Source organism: Lonchura striata, chromosome Z (genome assembly GCF_050655825.1).
Source record: "Lonchura striata isolate lonStrDom1 chromosome Z, ASM5065582v1, whole genome shotgun sequence".
Taxonomy (NCBI): Eukaryota; Metazoa; Chordata; class Aves; order Passeriformes; family Estrildidae; genus Lonchura; species Lonchura striata.
The window spans coordinates 83205957-83225151 of NC_140740.1; the positions used below are offsets into that span (position 1 = coordinate 83205957).

At 43.1% G+C, this 19195-nt stretch overlaps 1 protein-coding gene across 1 annotated transcript; it reads right to left on the bottom strand.

Annotated features, from left to right (window-relative positions):
- Positions 1–1292: 1292 nt before the first annotated feature.
- On the bottom strand, positions 1293–7120 carry LOC110480209 (purpurin). Its single transcript, XM_021547975.3, has 4 exons — positions 7002–7120; positions 5437–5573; positions 3949–4061; positions 1293–2905 (listed from the first exon to the last, which is right to left on the bottom strand). The coding sequence occupies exons 1-4, from the start codon at positions 7116–7118 to the stop codon at positions 2676–2678; spliced, it is 597 nt and encodes a 198-aa protein (XP_021403650.1). The 5' UTR covers positions 7119–7120; the 3' UTR covers positions 1293–2675.
- Between the last annotated feature and the right edge of the window lie 12075 nt (positions 7121–19195).

Below are 19195 nucleotides of genomic sequence, written 5' to 3' on the forward strand. Positions count from 1 at the left end.
GGTCACAGATTCCACCCCAATACTTCCTGGAGAAGGGTGGAAGTGGAGAACATTCGATCAATGCACTGACCTTGCACTTAATCCAGCAGAAAAGGCTGATATTTTTTCAACACTCAGTAGTTCTCTGTCTATGTGGGGTTTTGTTAGGATTGCCTGCTAGTGCCCCTGTTTCTGTCCTTAGCTTTAGGTAGTAGCTCACAATATTGTTCCCTGTCAGGGTAGCTTTCCCTAGACCTGAAGAGCAAGGACACATTTGTTCAAGCAGGTTGAGAGCCTTATGAGTATTGCCAGGAAATTCTGGGGAATACAAGTTTGAGAGACTTCACTGCATCTCTGGGATAACATCTCTGGTCCTGGAGAGTGCCTCTGGTCTTTGGTTTCTATACTCTTTCTGGCTGCTGTGGGTAAGATTGTGCAAGCACCTTGCAGAAGCTGTTTTAACAGTGTACTGCTCTGAAGATCTTCAGTCAACATCAGCCTCGTTCCACACACCTTTTGGAAGCCTCAGGAGTAGGGGCTGTTCAGCTTGGTCTTACCTCTATGCTTCATAATTATAACTTGTAAAAATTGTGTAGTTGATAAACTGCGAGGTTTGGCAGGATACTGGGGTGTTCTAGATGGGTATTTTTATCACTAGGAAACACAAAGTGGATGTGATTATAGTAAAAGCAGTGGGAAATACATGTCAATAATGCTGGCCCGGGTTACCCTTTTTATACATGGAGATTTCCAAGTACTCTTCATTTTCTTTATCTGTGAAATTCTTTGCCATAAATCCAGTCTATTATATATCTTTCATTTCTATACTTTCCAGATACTGAAAACTGGATTATGAGGGCAGAGAGGAGCAAATTACTGTTAAGGCCACTAGAAATGCAAGCACCCACTTATTTAAAGCATTGTACAGTGTTACTGAAAGTAGCATCTGTTTCATTGCATTTGTGGTTCTCCCCTTGGGAACTTTGCTGCAGGTAGCTCTGCCTCAGACATGCTCTTGAGTCCTGTTTTTGGCTGGAGCCATCTCCTTGATGTGCCTGCACACTGCCCTGCGTCTTGCTGCCCTCAGTTGCTGTCTTGCTGGGGGAATCCCAGACTTACCCTGTCACCATGCTGCTGTCTGACAGTCAGCCCTGTCAGGGGACATGCCCCTCTTACCATCCTTGCCCTGCCCCCCCGTTGAGTGCTGGGGAGTGACACTGCCCCATCTGTGCTGGGAGCACCTCAGTGAGCATCCTCAGTGCTTCTGCTCCCCAACAGACTGGACAACAGGCAATAAAAAACAGTTTCAGAGGTGCCTTTTTTCCAAAAACATTTATTGACAAATGCCACATTAGGTATTCCCTTGAAAATTCAAATATCACTATTATATTGCACACTGTTTAAAGATCCCCCAATATTTTCATGTGTTTTTCAGGAAAAACACACTATTCCATACTATGTTATTTTTTTTATGATTAGTTGAGTGGCAACTTCAAGACCAAGCGGTCTGGTTTCTGTGCTTAAGGATACAATCAGAAGCGTACTTTTAGCAGGCCCCTGGAAAGAAAGAAAAGTAAACTTTAGTCTGTGTAAGTAAATTTATAAAGTGCTTTAACAGCCATTCAGTCTCCAGTGAAACAGTAACTACAGCTTTCCTAGGGTACTTGTACTGAATCACAGTACAAGACTAGGATTCAGGGTGCAAAAGTTGCTGTTTGCATTTCTCTCTATTGGCACAGACACAGGCAGCATTTCCCAGTTTGCCAAGGGCACTCAGCTTTCCTGAGGACCGAGCCATGACCCTGCAAACCATCTGCCTTCTCTGCAGGGGAGCAGCACAGAGGGGTATGGGGCAGGGATGCCCACGCCATGCCCATGGCCTTGGGTGATGACAATACCTGCTTTGTAGTAGAGGACTGGCTGACACACAACAATTCAGTAGATTTTAGCTGCCATTCCTTGTCCCACAGTGCAGAAAACATGTTATGTGGCTTAGTAACAGGTCAACTCCCAGGCCAGGTAGTGAGGTTGTGAAGGGTGTGAATGCTCAACTGCCAACAAAGAAGAATTTCTGCCTTCTGCAGAGCCCTAAAAATGTGTCTGCCTATTTCATAGGCAACATTTGGACTAGAAGATCAACTCCTATACCTCCAGAAAAATGTTCTCAAAATGGCATTAGACATGGTCTGTTTGTGTGTATGTGGAGCAACTGCTGACTCCCACTGCCAGCTGGTGCAGTCAGAAATGCTGCTCAGGGCCCCTCACCCCTGCTACTCAGACCACACAGGACACAAGTCATGATGGAACTGAGTGTGAGAGTGGTCCTTGCTGGCACCTTTTCATCTTTTCCTGGAGGACACTTTTCAGACCCAAGGTAAGATGCTATTATGCAAGTGGCCAACACAAGCATTTCCAAGAGCAGAGACACCAACTTGTTGCATCCATCCTTGTACTGTCTACTACAGTAACAAAGCTGATCTTCATCTGGTCAGGTACCAGTTTCAACACAAAGGATTCTGGTAAGTAGCAATCTTAAGGCTGCAGACCCAGCCTTTTGTTCTTGTATGGTTTGCCCTTTGTAGCTCTTTTCCTATTAGATCTAACATGAGGAAAATGTTGCTCAAAAAGAACAACTGAATTTGTTTTGTCACATTAACAGCAAATGCAGTCACCTACTCTGCAACTCAGTGAGTTTGCTAATTAGCCAAAGTACCTGACTGAAGCACAGGCTGGAACTGGCCAGACATGCAGATTTCCTCCTGCTTTTGGCGCACAATGCGCTGGATGGCTGGGGGGAGGCCGCGGGGGTTGCGCGAGAAGATCAGGGAGTAGCCATCGTCACAGGAGCCGTCCTCCTTCAGGCTGCGGCAGGCGTAGGTGATGGCATAGTTGTCATAGTCAGTGTCAATCACCCAGTAGTTGTCCCCTGAAACAACAGAACACACATCTTTGTCACAGTGGGCACAGCAGAGCAGAGGTGACAAACTCGACATGACAGTGATAGCTTTCCAAAGGATGTATCATCATGTCAGACATCCAGCTTATCTCCACACCATGAGGGGAAGAACTGGGACAAGCACAGGGCATCTTGAGACCATGATTTTCCCCACGATGTTCAGTGCATTTTCACCTTTTGTTTCTTAGGCTAGAAATATTAGGAGGACTATGATTTTCTAGGTTTTCAATGAAAAAATGCCTCTTTCTGTTGCTTGCTCAAGCATGGTGGAAGGAAGGACATAGAGTACAGATTACATTTCCTATACAGGAAGCCTCAGTAAAACATTCCTCATGTTTTCAAGCCTTGCTTAACATAGTTCTTTTTGGTGTGGTTTATCTGCCAGTACTAAGGGAATGTACTTCTTTGTTACACCGTAGAAGTCATCCCCAACTTCCACAGCTGAGGAATTGCAGCTATGGTAGGCTCGGCCACAAAGGATAGGCTTTGAAGGGCCCTCAGTGTAACTGAGGTTCAGCATTAGCAGTTTCTGAAAGATGGACTTGAGTTAACAACTCCATTTCTTTGAGTCCAGCTGTGTCTCTCTGAGGAGAAATGTGTCGTGTTGCTGGGGTGCAGCTGTGGTTCTACCTGTCTCCTCTGTTTAGCTATGAGGAGTACAGGGGTGACTGACTTTAGCACTTCCCTAATGCCTGCAATGAGCCCCAGGAAATGTGTCTTCCGTAGGCTGACCACCTCAATTGGCTGTACATTGTGTGTGGCTCAATGCCTCTGAGCCTCTTTGTTAAGATATAAAGTGTACGAGAAGGATCTGTGGGGAGTCTCTGGATGCTGGCCTTTCTGTGGAGATAAAATGCACTGCTTGGATAAAGCATCCTCCCCAAAAAGGATGTTTGAGGGGGGACTTGCAGCAATCTTGAGCTGAACTGTTTTTTCTGCTTATCTGTGGTAAGGCACATCTGGACAGCTGTAAGCAATTGAAAAGCATCAATGGGCTGGAGAATTTAACTCACCACCACTGGAGAGGTAGCTGGCCAGTCCCTGGTAGGTCATATACATTTTTGCTGGAGTGGTTGGGTCAGGTACTGTGTACTGAGCAGCCATGTCAGCACAGATCACCCAGAAACTGCAATGAGATCCATAAGATTCAAGGTAAAATCTAGCAGCATGAGAGCTTCCAATGGGTGTCCTTCACTCAGGGTTTGGGCACAAATGCCTCAGGCATGGGCATGGCCTTTCTTAGTGCAAAGTCACTGTCATTAAGCAAAGCAAATCTGTGACACCTCCCAAACACTGCCAGTGATTGCTGCTGTTCTCTGGTTCCAAACTCTGCTGTAAGGCAGCGCTGTGGCTGGGGCAGTGCCCTGACCCTCCTTCAGTTCAGTAAGATTTTTGCCACCCATTTCTGTACAAGCAGTCAGCCACCAAACACAATAATGAATGTTGTTTCTTGGCTCCCTGCTGGCAGTCTGCAGGGTGAGCTCACCTGCATTTGGGCTCTTTCGGGGTCAGTAGCTGTCCCCCAGGAAGATGCAGGGACTTGGCTCTCCCTTGTCTATCTTTTCCCAGCAATATGGGCACAGGAATGTGTGTTACAATATTTACAGCCCCTCTGCCAGCTGTCAGCTGGTGAAAAGCTGTCAGAGCCTTTGAGAACCCTGTGAGTGTCCATTTGTTCCAATACCCTTCTCTGTTTGGTATCTGTTTCCTTTAAATGCCATCCACATTTCAACACTGTTCATCAAGAATTACCTGGATTAATGAAACAGTGGAAGGGTCTTCATTCCCTTCCTTGCTCAGGCTGGGCTTCCCCTTATCCTGATTTTGCAGAAATAAAATCTGCAGCAGCCTTGAGACTCCACTTGTTTTCTGAAGAGTCCTTTCCAGCATCTTCCCCCTTGCACAGTATGGCATGCCTGCAAAACCTCATTTGCCCATTCTCAAAATATCTTGGTGTGCTGCACTGTTGAGATGTAAAAGGTTCATAGCCACCTGCTAGTGCTAGCATATTGGAAGCCACAGATTTTCTTTTTTGCACTTAGGAAGCTATTTAATCTCTTTACATGCTGTAATTCCTTGCAGTAATCATGACCAACAGGCAAAACTCTAAGCTTCCTGCCATCTGTCCATTCAGGCATTGCAATTACATCTAAGAGTTAGCCACAGGTTTTCCTCAGAAATCTTGCATCTTGACAGCCTTCATTACCTCCTTTACTTGATTGCAATTAATTTATCTAACCATTCCATCAGTTAAGATGACTTAATAATTAACTTTATGCAGTAGTTTTGTGATGGACCTAAACCTGAGCCAGGCTGTGAAGAAACTCAGGGCTCAGAAGCAAGTGTCTAACCTCTATTTTCTAATCTAATACTTTACCTGAGCTTCCCTTTTAGATGAAGAAAACCCAGCCATGTTGTGTATTCAGGGTAGGTCATAATCCATATCCCCCTCATACAGTACCTCATAACAACAGCTAGAGCTGAAAGTCAAGAGACCTCACCCAAAAAGCTTGACTCTGCCTTTGGAGGATGCCGTCATTGTGCCATCTTCCTCCACAGTGTATTCAGCAGAGATGTTGTCCTGAAGGAAAAGGCCTTCTGGATCCTTCTTGGCCAGGGCATACCATTTCCCTGCATACTGTCATGGAAGAGTATTAATATCTGCATTAGCCACCATGGCAAGATTAGCACAAAAACAATTTTGTGATCAAAGTGCCTTTCTAACTCCCCACTGCCTGATAAATGCCAGTCTGAGTTTGGGAGGGAATGTAGCCCACAGATGCTGCAGTGCTGCCTGATGAACCCTTGCCTCTGTGCCAGAAGTGAGTCTAGCAGCTCTGCACTGCTCTGTGTGTGTAGTCCTGGTGGAGTAAGACATTCCTGCCACTGTGACCCCACACCAAAAGCATCTCCCACCCTAACACATCTTGTGAGAGTCAGACTGGTTCTTCTCTGTTCCAGTTCAAGCCCCTTCCATGGAATACCATACCAAATTCAACAATATCAAACCGCAGGTAAAAAGACTGTAGCAAGCTGGCTGGAGACAATCTTTGTGGCTGCCAGGGGCCACAGTTGATCTCTTGATGGGGAAAAGGGTATACCCAGCAAAGCAGAAAAAGATGACTACATACTCAATTTGTGTTTTGGGGAGTAACAGCAGAGAGAAACAGAGAGAGATTCAGAGGAAGAATACGTCCAAGCAAAAAAATGGGCCCCTGAAAATGTACAAGAGGTATCTACTAGAATGAAAACAAGATCTTAACAGGTGACTGACAGAGAGGAAGACCCTTAGAAGTTAACATTATCAGTAGAAATGCTGAGAAGAGCAGGAACTATCTGTGTTAAAATTGATTCTGCAATGAAGCTAATGACATCTGTTAGGCAAGTTTTGTTCTTAAGCCTGCAAAGCTGTGATTCCCAAATACAGGAATCCAAGCAAAAGCTTTGACTTTTTAAAACTGGGAGATTCCCAAAGCTCTCCCCAGACATGATTTGTTTCCAAAGCAAAACCAATCGTGTATGAACAAAGTACTCACCATATCCCATCTGTCCCTAGAATTGTGTTTGCTGACCATTAGTTAACATAGGTACTGACACTCATCTGGACCTTTCCAACAGCAGATTAGCCCTCATTTTCTCCTCAGAAGCACAAATGATGTTTCAGCAGGAGTCAGTGTTCCGCATACCAGACTAGGTAAGATTTCCATTTGCTATGGCTCCCAGAAATGTCTAGTGGTGGATGCAAGTACCCTAGGGCTTGTGCTTGAGCTTCCTCTCTGATGTGGATCTAAATTGTTCCTTTTAAGGAACTGCTCGAAGCTCAAACTCTGCCAGGCTAACAAGATGAGCTCTAGTAACATCCCTGGCTTTCAAGCTCAGTTTTACTGTAATGTTCAGAAGGTTAAACAGTACTGAGAAAACTACAGGAACAGCATCAGCAACACAGAATATGAAAGAAGTTAGCTTTTTGGTGAAGAACCCCTTTAGACGAACAAAACTCGTAATCTGGAAAAACAGTTTATATGTAAAGCTTCTTCACATATACTATTGAGGTAACCATAATTACCCTTTTTGGATCAAAATTGTCTTTCACAGAGAAAGACTCCACTGCACAGGTCTGAGCTAGGCTGTATTCAACAGTGTAGAAGACCGAGGCCAGGAAAACATACTGTGCGTATTTCATTCTGCAAGACAAAAGCAAACACGGGGGTTTATTTCATGCAGTAGATGGTGCTACAGATGTATTTCTATCATTTTAAGACTAGTTTCTTTCCATACTAGCTCTTCCATTGATACTGACAACCAGTGCTTCCTTTGATACTGAGTCATTGTGGTGCCTAAATTCAGCCAAAACAAAACATCAGTGGCAATTACTTTGGAGGATATTTGCTTGCCAGTAGTGGTAATGCAATTAATATTATTTTTGTATTATAAATCAAGCCAGACTATGGATAAGGTTAGTAAGAATTGGTAAAAAAATTGAAATTTTTTGAATTTTGTTTTCACAGGACGAAAAATGCTCTAATGAGCTCTGGTAAAGCACTGTATATTGTAAAGACGTTGTTTCTAATTATTTCACAGTGAGTGTCCACTTTGCTTTCAAGCCAGTGAAGCCGTGTTCTTTACCTCCAGTTCTGCTCACCAAAACAGGCCATTCCTAGGTGTCTGCTCTAATGGCATAATGCACCTTGATATTGGCTGCCCTCTGACCATTCCTTCAACAAACATGACGGATACTATTCATTTTCTAGAGGCCTGATCTGTCATTGCAGCACAACCACTAGGTGCCCATGGCTGTTTTTCTCCTTGGATATCCCACCTCATCCATATCCCAGCATATTTGTCTCTCAGACTTCAGAAAATGAGAACCTTCACAGTATTTGACACTGAGTGCCTGTCCTGATACCGATATAAAATAGTTATCTAATACTTGTCAGCACCAACCAAGCTGAGCTACCAACCCAGAGCCCTAGCACCCATGCAGCTGCCATGCAAGCTGCATTTCCCTGATGCAAGAGATGCCAGTCTGATCCACCTCTGCTGAAGAGAGACCTACCTGCCAGGTAGAGATGTTGGAGATCCTTGAGACTACTCTGCTTCAGTCTTTGGACTGCAGGTAGCAGGAGGGTTTTGTGTCAATTGCCCTCCAGCTCCCTTTAAATAAGGAATCTGCAAAGTCACTAATTGGTTATTTTTGCTCGTGTGCCTGAATAAAACACTTAATCTTGGATAATCCATTATGTAAAAACCAACTGTAATCCTCACACTGGTGGGTCTGACTGCTATACTAATACAAACACAGCTTTTACATAATGGAAAAAGCTGCCCAGAAAGCTAATAAATCTGATGATTTGATTGTACTACTGCTTTGTCTCGTTGAAGTCTTTCTGCCTCTAACACATGTTAGGAGAATAAGCACAGAGCATTAATTAGAGAAACACTTGGGCTATACACACGCATCTGCATAGGCACGTGTTTTGTCAGCCTGCATGGAGCAGGTACATAATTAGTTCTTCTCATACCTGCATCCTCAAATTAAGATGATCCTTTCAAGAATAGGAAGACATTATGCATTACCTACATGGGGGAGGGGACAAAAAAGTGCAAAAATGAAGTTTAGCCTTCACGTTTTATATCAGAATCTTAAGAGTCCTCAGTTCTCCTGTGCAATGAAACATTTTTATGTACATTCTTCCTAGATCATTTTGTCCACATTTCCAGTCACAGAAATACTACTGCTCTCTCTCCTTCCCAAAATGTTCCTTTTAGTAGCCTCTCGTGGGAATACAATACATCAGAAAAAGACAAGAAGGCAGAGATCACTAGAAGAGTACTTTTGACAGCAAACCGTGCCTGCCATTCTCTAGCGCCCAAATAATTTCTCTAACTGCAAAGGTTGCTCCTGAACTCTTTCTCCCAGGCTCACCTGTGAGAGCTAAGATTTCAGACATTCAAATAGGAGTTGATGGTATTAGCAGTTATTCCTCACACTGGGTGCTAAGTGCTGGGAAGCCTTGGACATAACCACTAAGGACAGCCATATAATTCCTATGGAGTCAGCCAGGAAAGTCCTGAAGCTTTTGATTCTGATCCAACAGTCTGGACTTCCAGAGTGAGCATGAAGCCTTCTGGATGTTTTGGGTTTGCTCCAGTGATCACTTACTGCCTCTTGCCCAGAACCTCTTGAACAGAAGCACACAGCTTTGCCCTGCAGCTGGTGTGAACTCTGTTGCTTTACAGACAGCTTGTTTAGGGTTTGCGTGGAAGCATCTTGCCTGGAAAAAGCTGTCCTTGCTTGCTGCTAGAGGCAACTTTGATTTGGTCTCTGTGGAGCTTCCATTTACACTTTAGAGGGAGGCAGTGGTAGTTTGCATGCAGTGTAGTGACTGAACCCATCTTATTCATGCCATCTGTGTGTCTTCAGAGGCAACCTGGGCAAGTCAGCACAGAAATGAGCTCATGGTAACTGGGACTGCTTGGCTACTTAAAGAGTCACATAAAAAGTAACTTCTTTAACTGCACTTCAGGGCTAGATGCCTATTAGATTTTAAAGGGACTGACACAGAATATAAAACATGCTCTTTCACCCTGACAAACTGCAGTGTTTTCAGTAAATTAGAAGGCTTCCAAACACTTATCACTTCATCTGTTTCCAACAAAAGAGATTAGTTTATGTCCATGTGAGACATAGGTGACACTTGAAGCCATGCTTAGATGAACCACTTAATCCCCTGGGGATTAGACACATGCTAATAATAGCTAATCACAGCACAAGATTTTGGTTGGTGAGCATAACATCTGTCACTGCATTTTTTGCTCTTTAGAGCAAGAAGAAAACAGAATCAAATTTACCTTCATTTTTGCAGTATTATGGCTATTTGTACTGGGCATAGGGGGAAAAAGGGGAGGAATCAAAGCATTGAAACATATTCCTGGGTTTGTTGAATTTGATGTAACATGAAACAGATTTTATAAAACAAAGATGCCCAAAGATGTGTTTGGTTGTCAAAGAAGATACCCAAGAGCCCGTTCCAGACTTGCTCACCAAAACTGGCTGGTTTTTAGTGGAAGTGATGGCCAGACTGTTCAGTGTACTGAATTCAGCACAAGGATCACTGGTAGTTTTAATGACATGCAGCAAAACGGGTATGCAGATGAGATGGTTAATCTTATCTTCTTCCCTGTCCTGTGAAATACTTCACCAGCAGTTTCAGATTTCCTGCATCCTAGCAAGTCCTCCTTTTGCCTTATTATTGGAACAAGCATTGGGTAAACTGCTGTGGGAATTGCTGCAATTGCACTGTCATGTCAGATTTAGTAACATCTACTGCTAGCTTGGCAGCAGATGGCACAGGATGAGAGCTCTAAATACGCTCCTGCATCAGGCACTAAGTTCCCTGCTGTCCAGTGGGTGAGCAAATTGTGGGTTTGTTAGCCAGGGCACTGGAAAACAGCTACAGGTGTGTGCATTCAGAGTCCACCCAGACAGCTTCTGCAGTGGTTGGTGCACCATGAGTTCTGGGTACTTGATCCTCCTGCTTTCGATCCAATTCATGCTGCTGATGCCAGGCTCTTTTTCAGGGATGAAAAAGGAGAAATAAGGCTTCCCCACAGTGGGACACCATATTTAGGACATAAAGGTTTTCAGTTTCTGTGACTTCTGCTCAGAAATGTGGATCTTTTCCAAGGAAGTGAGTGGTGCAATACAGATGAAGAGGAAATTGTTTGAAGTTTGTTCCTCTCTGGTTCAAGGGTAAGATGTTGGGTGTGTTATATAATTAGGTTAAAAAGGCATCATAAATCACTGCCTTAGGACTTTCAAGGCAATATTCAAATACCTCACAGTTTTAAATGACAGGAACTGAGACACACCTTTCCCTTCTGAAAAATGATAGTGTAATTATTTCTGAAATTATTGACTGACAATTGGCAGAGCAGAACTTCACATACTCCTGTGCACAAAACACATCTCAAAAAAATGATACACACTTTTCACCCTGTTTTTAAGTGAAACAGGGGGGCTGCTCAAAGCAAGAGAAGTCAAGAAGCCTCATCCTCTCTGTCATGGTGGGCAGTAAGCCTGGAAAACCTGACAGGTTTTCTCAGACCCTTGACAAGATCTTGCCAGAAAAATTAAGTTCTAGCCTGTCTTCCATATCTTGCTGCCTTGGTAGAACAGGATGAATGCAGAGCTGGCTAAAATCTCTCCTTCAGCAGGATCTCACCACACAATGACCTGCTGGCCAAAGAAGAACATTTAAGGTTTTGTGCCATCTGCTGGTTTCTGCACAACTGTGCAGATGGTAGCTGTAGCTCGATCAGTGAGCTGCTGGATTTTTTCCCCAGCCATGGCAGTTTCTCAAATGGCCAGCTGCTAATCTTTACCAAAAGGCAATTCAGGCCGGAGGCAACCTCATGAAAAAGAGTCTATCTGGAGCCATCAGATAAAAAGACAAACTTTTTGTTTGTAATTTTTATTACTTACTATAAGGCATACTGTTGACATATCTCTATACCCATCTAACATTTACTACTGCTATACTGATCCATTTCCAGACATTGGCAGGTTTATTAATTTTATTTGCAATACTTGTTTAAAGATAGAATATTTGCCTTTTTCATTCCAAGCTGCCAGGTCCTGGAGGACAAAGACAAGCCCTTTCAGCACAAGAAGAATGGAGAGCCTGCCATTTCATTGTGAACAAGGAGGGAGGCATTGCAATTAGGAAAGGAGCTCAGTTTTGTGGAGATAAGGTATTTACCATTGGAAAAAACTCTGATATACCTCTAGGGCCTGATCCTGTTCTTCTCTTGGGGGAAGGCAGAGGAAGGAGGTTGTTTCCTTCAGGCAGTGCTAGCCTTTCCTACATTTTGAAATGAAGTAACAGACCAGAGTTAATTAAATCGCTGGTGTTATTCCCAGGATGCTTTCCAAAAAGAAGGAGGCACAGAGGTCATGTGAATATCCCTGAAGGTATAAACAATGCATGTAGTATTCTTTTTCCTTTTCTGTTCCTGCAACAGAAACAGCTGAAGACAACAGCAACAACAACAACACAAAACAAAAACCAAAAACAAATAAACAAAAAGCAGGAGTAAATCTATAGGTTCTAAGTGGTTGCAAAGAATGCAACGCATGATGTAACAAGAAGCCATATGTCCACATGCTTCAGACAGTAAATTCTGCCTGCAAATTATTGTATCAGATTATTCCAATGGGGTATATACAGCTCCTTACACAGCATGCATCTCAAGGTGCTTTACAAAAGTGATACTGCTGGCAACGAGTTTGAGTAGTTGTGGGTAAGCCAGGATGTCCATGCCAGCCCTGGTGATGGATTTAAAAGCTAAAACCAGAAGCACAAATTACAAAAGCCAGGGAAATCTGTATGTGCAGTCAAAAGCCATTGGCCGGGCCTCAGTAGGTGTTAGAGGACATGGTTTCCATGTGGAACAGAAGGTGCAAGGAGGGAAGGTTTAGGTCAGAGCACCTTTCTGCACTCCAAAGGGAGGGCAGCTGTGAGCACAAGGCTGATTAGTGAGTCACAGGGCTCAGGCAATAGGCAAAGGCTTTCACATCCAACTGTACTTCAGATTTCTGTATCTGCTTCTTCTGCAGGAGAAATGGATGGAAGTATGGAGCGTGGGGAAAAAGAGGAGTTTTCTAAGCTGTCAAAAATTACAGAATGACTTTTTTTCATGGAGGATTTGTTTGTTTGTTTTATGTTTCAAGCCTTTAATCTTTAAAGCTGCAAGACCTTACATAGCCCAAGCATTCCATGGACATGTTTTCACCATGGCACACTTTCCATCACTTACACAGAAAAAATATTTATTTTATGAACAGAAGCTCCAATCAAATCTCAGAGTCCCATGGTTACCACCTCTGTAAACTTACAACTGGAATACTCAACCTGAAGATCAAGCTACATCTGCTTCAGACAGAGCAACACGCTGGAAACACTGAAAATTGCAGGGTGGCCTCAAAGAGAGAGGCACATTAAAAATACCACCACAGCAGCCACCTCTGCTGTAGGAGCTGGGCACTGAGCATCCCTCTGCCCACAAGAAGAGAAGGAAGAGGAGGCAGGCCAAAGTGTGGCCCAACACCACCAAAACCTCTGCAGGACTCCCTGAAATTCTGTGCCTGCAGGCCTGGCATGGGGAGCTGTGGCCACTCCTGTGAGGACCAGTGAAACTCTGTATGACCTCTCCTGTTCCTGGTCTCTGGAATATGAGTACTTGCTTTTCTTTGCTGCAGCCTTATGTCTACTGGTGCTGCAAACCTCTTTATATTGTTCTGAAAGGTGCACTGAGATTACACAGACACTGCCAGTCTTTTCTTGTGATTTTTCAGCTTGAATTTGTCTCACCCATGGTGGCTATGCTTGCTCCCACCCTTCTGGTTCCACAGCTTTTCATTCCTTGTTAATTCCTCATTACTTGCTCTTCCATTACCCTGAAGTTAAAATAATTTTCTACACATCTTTACTTTTCTGCTAACCATCCTGCTATCTTTTTTTTTCCCTCATTGTGGCCCTGATTCCCACAAATAATTTCCCTCATCTGTCATGCTGTCCTCTTGTTCTGCAAAATTCTGCAAATCTTTCCTTACAGAATCTTCTCTTTTCTTCATTTTTTCTTCATGAGACTGCATAAGCAAACACTTCTGGGTACATCTGAGCACATATTCTGTGTCATTGGTGTTCCTTCTAAGAGTTTTTGTATGTCCTACACCACTATGCTTTCCTTAACTCCATACACAGAGCATTTTGGGAAGAAACTTAGGAAGTATTTTGTGCACATGGCTTGGTTTGAGAAGAGTTTAAAGATCTTTTTAGTGCTTTATCTTCATAGAACATTTGATGAATGAAGTAATCTTCTTATTCTAGGTCCGGTGATTTGTGCTAAGAGCTTTGGAGACAATCTGTCAATTGAAGCACAATAAACTCATGCACACTTACGGCAGAAATTGCCAGTGCTACAGTGTTGTAATATTTTTTTACAGAGTCATCTCTCAATCAAAATAAGAATAAGAGAATCTGTGCATATTTACAACATATAGAAGGAGGAGGAAGTCAAGATGGCACATCCAACCTGTGGTGACTTAGGCTCAGGTACATTTCTAGTCTTCTGGCATGGCAGAGATACATTTCCTCATAAATATCTCTCAGAATAGTAACAATCAGACTTGACAAACACCAAACTGACCTGTGTGCTCTCAGAAACCCATGCCCCTTCTACGAGAACCATTCGGATGGAAATCTCTGATTAATTCCTGCAATTCACCAATGCAACACAAAAAGTTGTATGTGACTTTTAAGATAATTCTCCAAAGGAATTAATAAATTGAGGGCTGATGTTCCTTTGTCATTACAAGGTGGAGTCATCATTCTGGCCAAAATGCAAGCATGTGACAACGTGCTTCCCCTTTGTGGACAGGGAAGCTGTGGCAGTATCCCACCCACTGGTGCCTGCACCAGCTGGGGCCACAGGCCAGAATTGGGGCCCAGCAGAGTCTAGGATGAGATCCCAGGTGGAAAGGTCAAGCTGTGGTGGCATCTAAAGGTCCCTGGAGAGCCACAGAGGGGAAGGACAGGAGGAGGATGCTGAGCAAGAACCATAAGGTTTTGCATGCCAGCCCTCCATGTGACAAGTGACAATCCATGTGCAGCTGAAGGAGGGGGCCAGACTGTGGGGGACAGAAGAAGACCCTGGCCCAGGAGGGGTGAGAGACATGGCTCTGATCCTCACTGGGCTCCCGTGGCTGCAGGCAGGAAAGCTTATTCTTGTACAAGCAGGTGGCATGAGAATATTATGTGGTAAATCAGATAAGCTGCAATCTCGTTATGCCAACAGATGAGTGGGTCAGAAAGGTTTGAGTATAGCTGTCAATACAGCACCCTGTAAGGATAATGCCTAATCAAATTAGATTAGACACTTGCAGCTCCCATCCCCACAGCTTCTTGTTTAGGGGGAAAAACAATGTTCCCATGCAGAAGGAACACAAAGCATCTTAGCAGCCTGAGCACCCTCAGCACATCCCATCCTTCTTTTTGCTTGCAAGGCAGTGTTTGCCCCTATTGCTTTGGACACAATCCTATAAAAGGCCCTAGCATTACTTCTTTTTCTGGGCAGTGTGTTTTGCACCACATCAGCCAGATTATTTTACTCCACAAATTTACAGTAGTTTTCATGCTAGGACTAGGGAGAGACTGTCATGTGAGTTGTTGGGAGGGGAGGACTTTTAGTGCCTGAAATTTCACCTTGTTTTCCCACCTAAGCCTTTGGGACGGCTTACATATTTAAGGTTTCCACCTGGAACACTGTTTCAATGGCATCTACTGACATGTGACATAGCAGGGGTCTTATGCCAATTCTGCAATTTGTGTTTAAAGCTGTTGGAAAAACAGTCTGTGCAACCACACGTGTTCAGATGTTATTATGCTGTGTGACACTCTAGTGCAAGTTTCCTAAAATAACAGCCTCATCCTCCTCCAAAATCCTCCATTGTCTGCCTAAGGCCATTCAAAGAACATTATCCTATTGCAAGCTTAGACTGTATCTACTTCAGTTATCATTGTTATGCCAGCAGTGGCTGTCATGGTGTCGCTTGAATATCCCTGAAAGCCCAGGGAACACTTATACCCCTGTGAGTCTTTTAATTCTGAGTACATCAGCCCACTAAAGGGTTGCTCTGGCCCTGCTGGCTCCATTTGCAAAGGTAATTTAGATTTCCACCTGCCATTCCTGCATGGTTTCAATTGCATGGTAATTACATGGCCCTAGTCTGCCTCAAGAGATGCTGCCTCAGTTTCTCCACTTCTGCAGCTATGAACATCTGTACATTTGGACCTTCATTCTTCTTCTTTGTTAGGAGGAAATTTTACTGCTAAATTTCAAACCCTGAGTGCAGAAGCAGGAACTGATCTTGGCTCTTTCATATTTGGAGCCTGGAGTATCATGGTCAGACACTTTTTCTTCTGAATATTTTGAAACAAAAGCACTTATCTTGAACTGAACATAAACTTTCACACCAAATGAAGCATGAATATCTGGAAATTTTGGATCCAAAAGCGTGCCAATTTTGATTCAATATGAATAGTTCAGGCTTTTGCAATTTTTCAGCTCTCAAATCACAGCTGAAAAGCACATACAGCAATTTTCATAACCCATAGTGCATCCACAAAACCTTTTTTTCAATCAGAAAAACACCACATCTTGCCAAGTTCAAAGGACCTTCTGTTCACATGTAGGGCATCCTGAGTACATCCTCTAACTGCATTGCTCTGTCCTGTGATATCCACTTCATATAATTCCTGGACATTTTGATCATTCCTATGTTTTCCTGCACTATTAAACATTTCTGATAAGTGGCTATTTCTCTCCTTCCACAAATCTGACCTGGTACAAGGTGGATGATAAAAACTGCCAGGCAACAATATGCTGGACTGTAAGAAGAGCTAAACTTCACTTCAGGCTTTCTTCAAAGACCTGGTGAGAGAAAACTTCATTCCTTTGGGATACCAGAATCCAAAATGTGTTAGTCTCCTCGAAAGACATTTAATTGGTTTTACTTCAACCTTTTTCCTCCCTGCCACTGTGGGATAAAACAAGGCTTGTATTTTACCACATACTGGAAGGGCCCAGATTGCTACTGGAGGAGAGACATTGAAAGGCAGAAGACAGCCTCCAGCTTTCCTTGTGTTAGTCATAAATAAAACTACTCCCATCTGGGAGGTTTACACATCTGCAAATGAGTTTTTACTGGTGTACAAGCAATGGTTTCCTAAAATATAAGTGGTCTGACAGGCCACAGGTAGGAAGGCTGGACACACAGAAAAATATGTTTCCCTCCAGCTCTAAGAAATTGTTTGTCTATATCAATTCCAGCTGGCTGGTGTGCATCTCTTCTGATTAGAAATGCTTCCTGGGAAAAAGGATGACACTCCTGTTTCTAAAGGTAACTTAGATAAGGTGGGAGCAATGTCCTCCCACTGTTTTGGAAGGCTTTTCTCTGCAGGTCTAAAATCTACTGTCCCATACGATTATGGAGAACTAACTGTTCCTTTTTTCTTAGCCATAGCCTTTTATACAATGGGGAACTGTTTTGTTAGAAAAGAGAAGACTCGAAAAGAGACATGAGAAACCTCAGTCTTTCCTCAAAGGTCATATTTTCCCAGTGTATTCCAGGTGAGATGTCTGTTTAGAACAACATGGCATAATCTGCTGTGCAAGAGAACTTCATCCTAATGGATGTGCACCTCCTTCTGCCTGGCAGTCCTGCAGATTGTGCAGCCTTTGTAAAGATGAGGTAGTGGCCCATCCCCATGAATTCTCCAGGTGACTTTCCATGCCTCCTTGGTGCATTCTAGTCCTCTTGTCCTGAACAGAGCTGCATCAGTTTTAAGATGGTGCTCAAACACATTTACAGACACCTGACCGTGGCTTACTCACTGGCTTAATATTTTTACACCCATCAGTGGAAATATGGACATGTTCTACATCTGTTAAAGCCTCCACAGATAATCCTATTCAAGAAATTATACATTTCATTAATGAGCCACTAAAACAAAGTATTCATCTTTCAAATACATTTGCCAACACCTTCTCACTATCTCATCTAAGCCCTCACTGTAAGACAAAAAATATCTATTGTGTTATTTCCTCACCAGACAAGAATTGTGACAGCTATTACTTTCCTTCTCTCCAGACACTTCTGACTCTGCCACAGAGGAAACTATGCTGTATTACACAGTTTGCTCTTGACAAAGTCACACTGGCTGTTATTTGTCTCTTCTGGTTATGTAGATAAATGGGTTTGTTTCTGTATTTTCTTAGAAACCAAACTTTATAAATTATCTATAGTAGAATTTTCCAGTTCTTTCTTTTTTTCCTGTTTTGCTGAAAGGATTATTATACCTACTTTTTCTTAGACTTTCAAAATCTCAGAAAATCCTCCATTAGTTGTCAGAAAAAGTAATTAAGAGTTTAGAGGTTACTTTACACAACCCTCTAAAAACTTCATTTCTTCAGTACTTTTCTTGATATTCTTGCTCTTCCTTATATGACAAACAGAAAATATTCCTTGTTTTTCATGTTCCTAATTTAATCTCATGTCTGATTTTGAGTTTCCTGACTTTCAATTTTTACTTGTTCATGGTATTTTTATACACATCTTCAATAATTTCACCACACTTACACTTTTTCTGCCACTTTTCCTCTTGTTTATGATTAACAGGAACACATAATTTACAAAATTGCCTGTTTTTTCCAGTTTGAAACTTTAATTTCATGGTCTCCCTCACTTGAGATGTCTTCCACCTTCATTTTTCTGCTAGTTCTAGCTGTTGCCTCCAGTGAAAATCAAAGAAAATTGCCTCTTGCTCTTTCTGTCACCCTTTCTACACAGAAAACTGCTGCAACATGTGAAACTTTGCTGAACAGCCTCAACCTGAATCACTGCCATCCCTACTAAAATTCCCTGTTTCCACCAAGCCTTCTGCTTAGGACAATCCTCACAAAAAAAAGCTTCATGCACCCCATTCTGGAGGCCTGGTGCAGCCCCCGCCATGCCACACCTGAGAAGGTCCTTGTTCCTCTGCTGGAACATCACTGTGGAAGGCAGCATGGCACATATCACCTCCTTCATGTGTTCTTGAGCAATAATCCTATTTTAATATCCTGGCTGAGAATTGCCACAACAAGCCACCTTCCTCCCAGGCATCCACATTTACATTTGGTCTGGATTTAAACACTTCTGGAAGAAGTGACAATATTCATAGACATGGGCAGGCTGGGCCCTTAGACCCCCCACTCCTTCAGTCTTGCTTATTTTCCAGCAGTGCAGTAGATGGGATTCACCCTTATTCTCCAGTAATGAAATCTCCTGTGCATTGTTTAATTCTTCTGAAGTGTAATGGCCTCTGCAGCACTTTGCCTCCCAGCATCACACTGACCCAAACCTGCTGTTTGCAGTGTTGTGGCTCCTGTTCCTCACATCCATCATTCTCCCCCTTTCTCCACTGATAGTGATGAGGGAAATATTTCTACCTTCCCAGTTTGCTTGGGGTTTGTTTGCTGTTTGTTTTTCATTTTGTCTGCAGGGCCTCCCACATTTCCTCAGAGTGCTTCAATTCAGCAACCCCAAACAGAAGATCTCCAGATTCCTTCCTATAGGGATACCACTAAGAGGCATGTTTTCCTGTTGTGGCTCTTGCTAGCAAGAAACAAAGACCACAGACCTTGCCAATTCAGTTC

What these genes read in the sequence shown, in the direction of transcription:
- LOC110480209 (XM_021547975.3), bottom strand. Translation starts at nt 7,118, where the DNA reads ATGAAATACGCACAGTATGTTTTCCTGGCCTCGGTCTTCTACACTGTT. An exon ending in ACAATTTTGATCCAAAAAGG is followed by an intron (nt 5,574 to 7,001) that starts GTAATTATGGTT and finishes CTTCCATGACAG; the next exon opens with TATGCAGGGAAATGGTATGC. An exon ending in CAGCTACCTCTCCAGTGGTG is followed by an intron (nt 2,906 to 3,948) that starts GTGAGTTAAATT and finishes CTGTTGTTTCAG; the next exon opens with GGGACAACTACTGGGTGATT.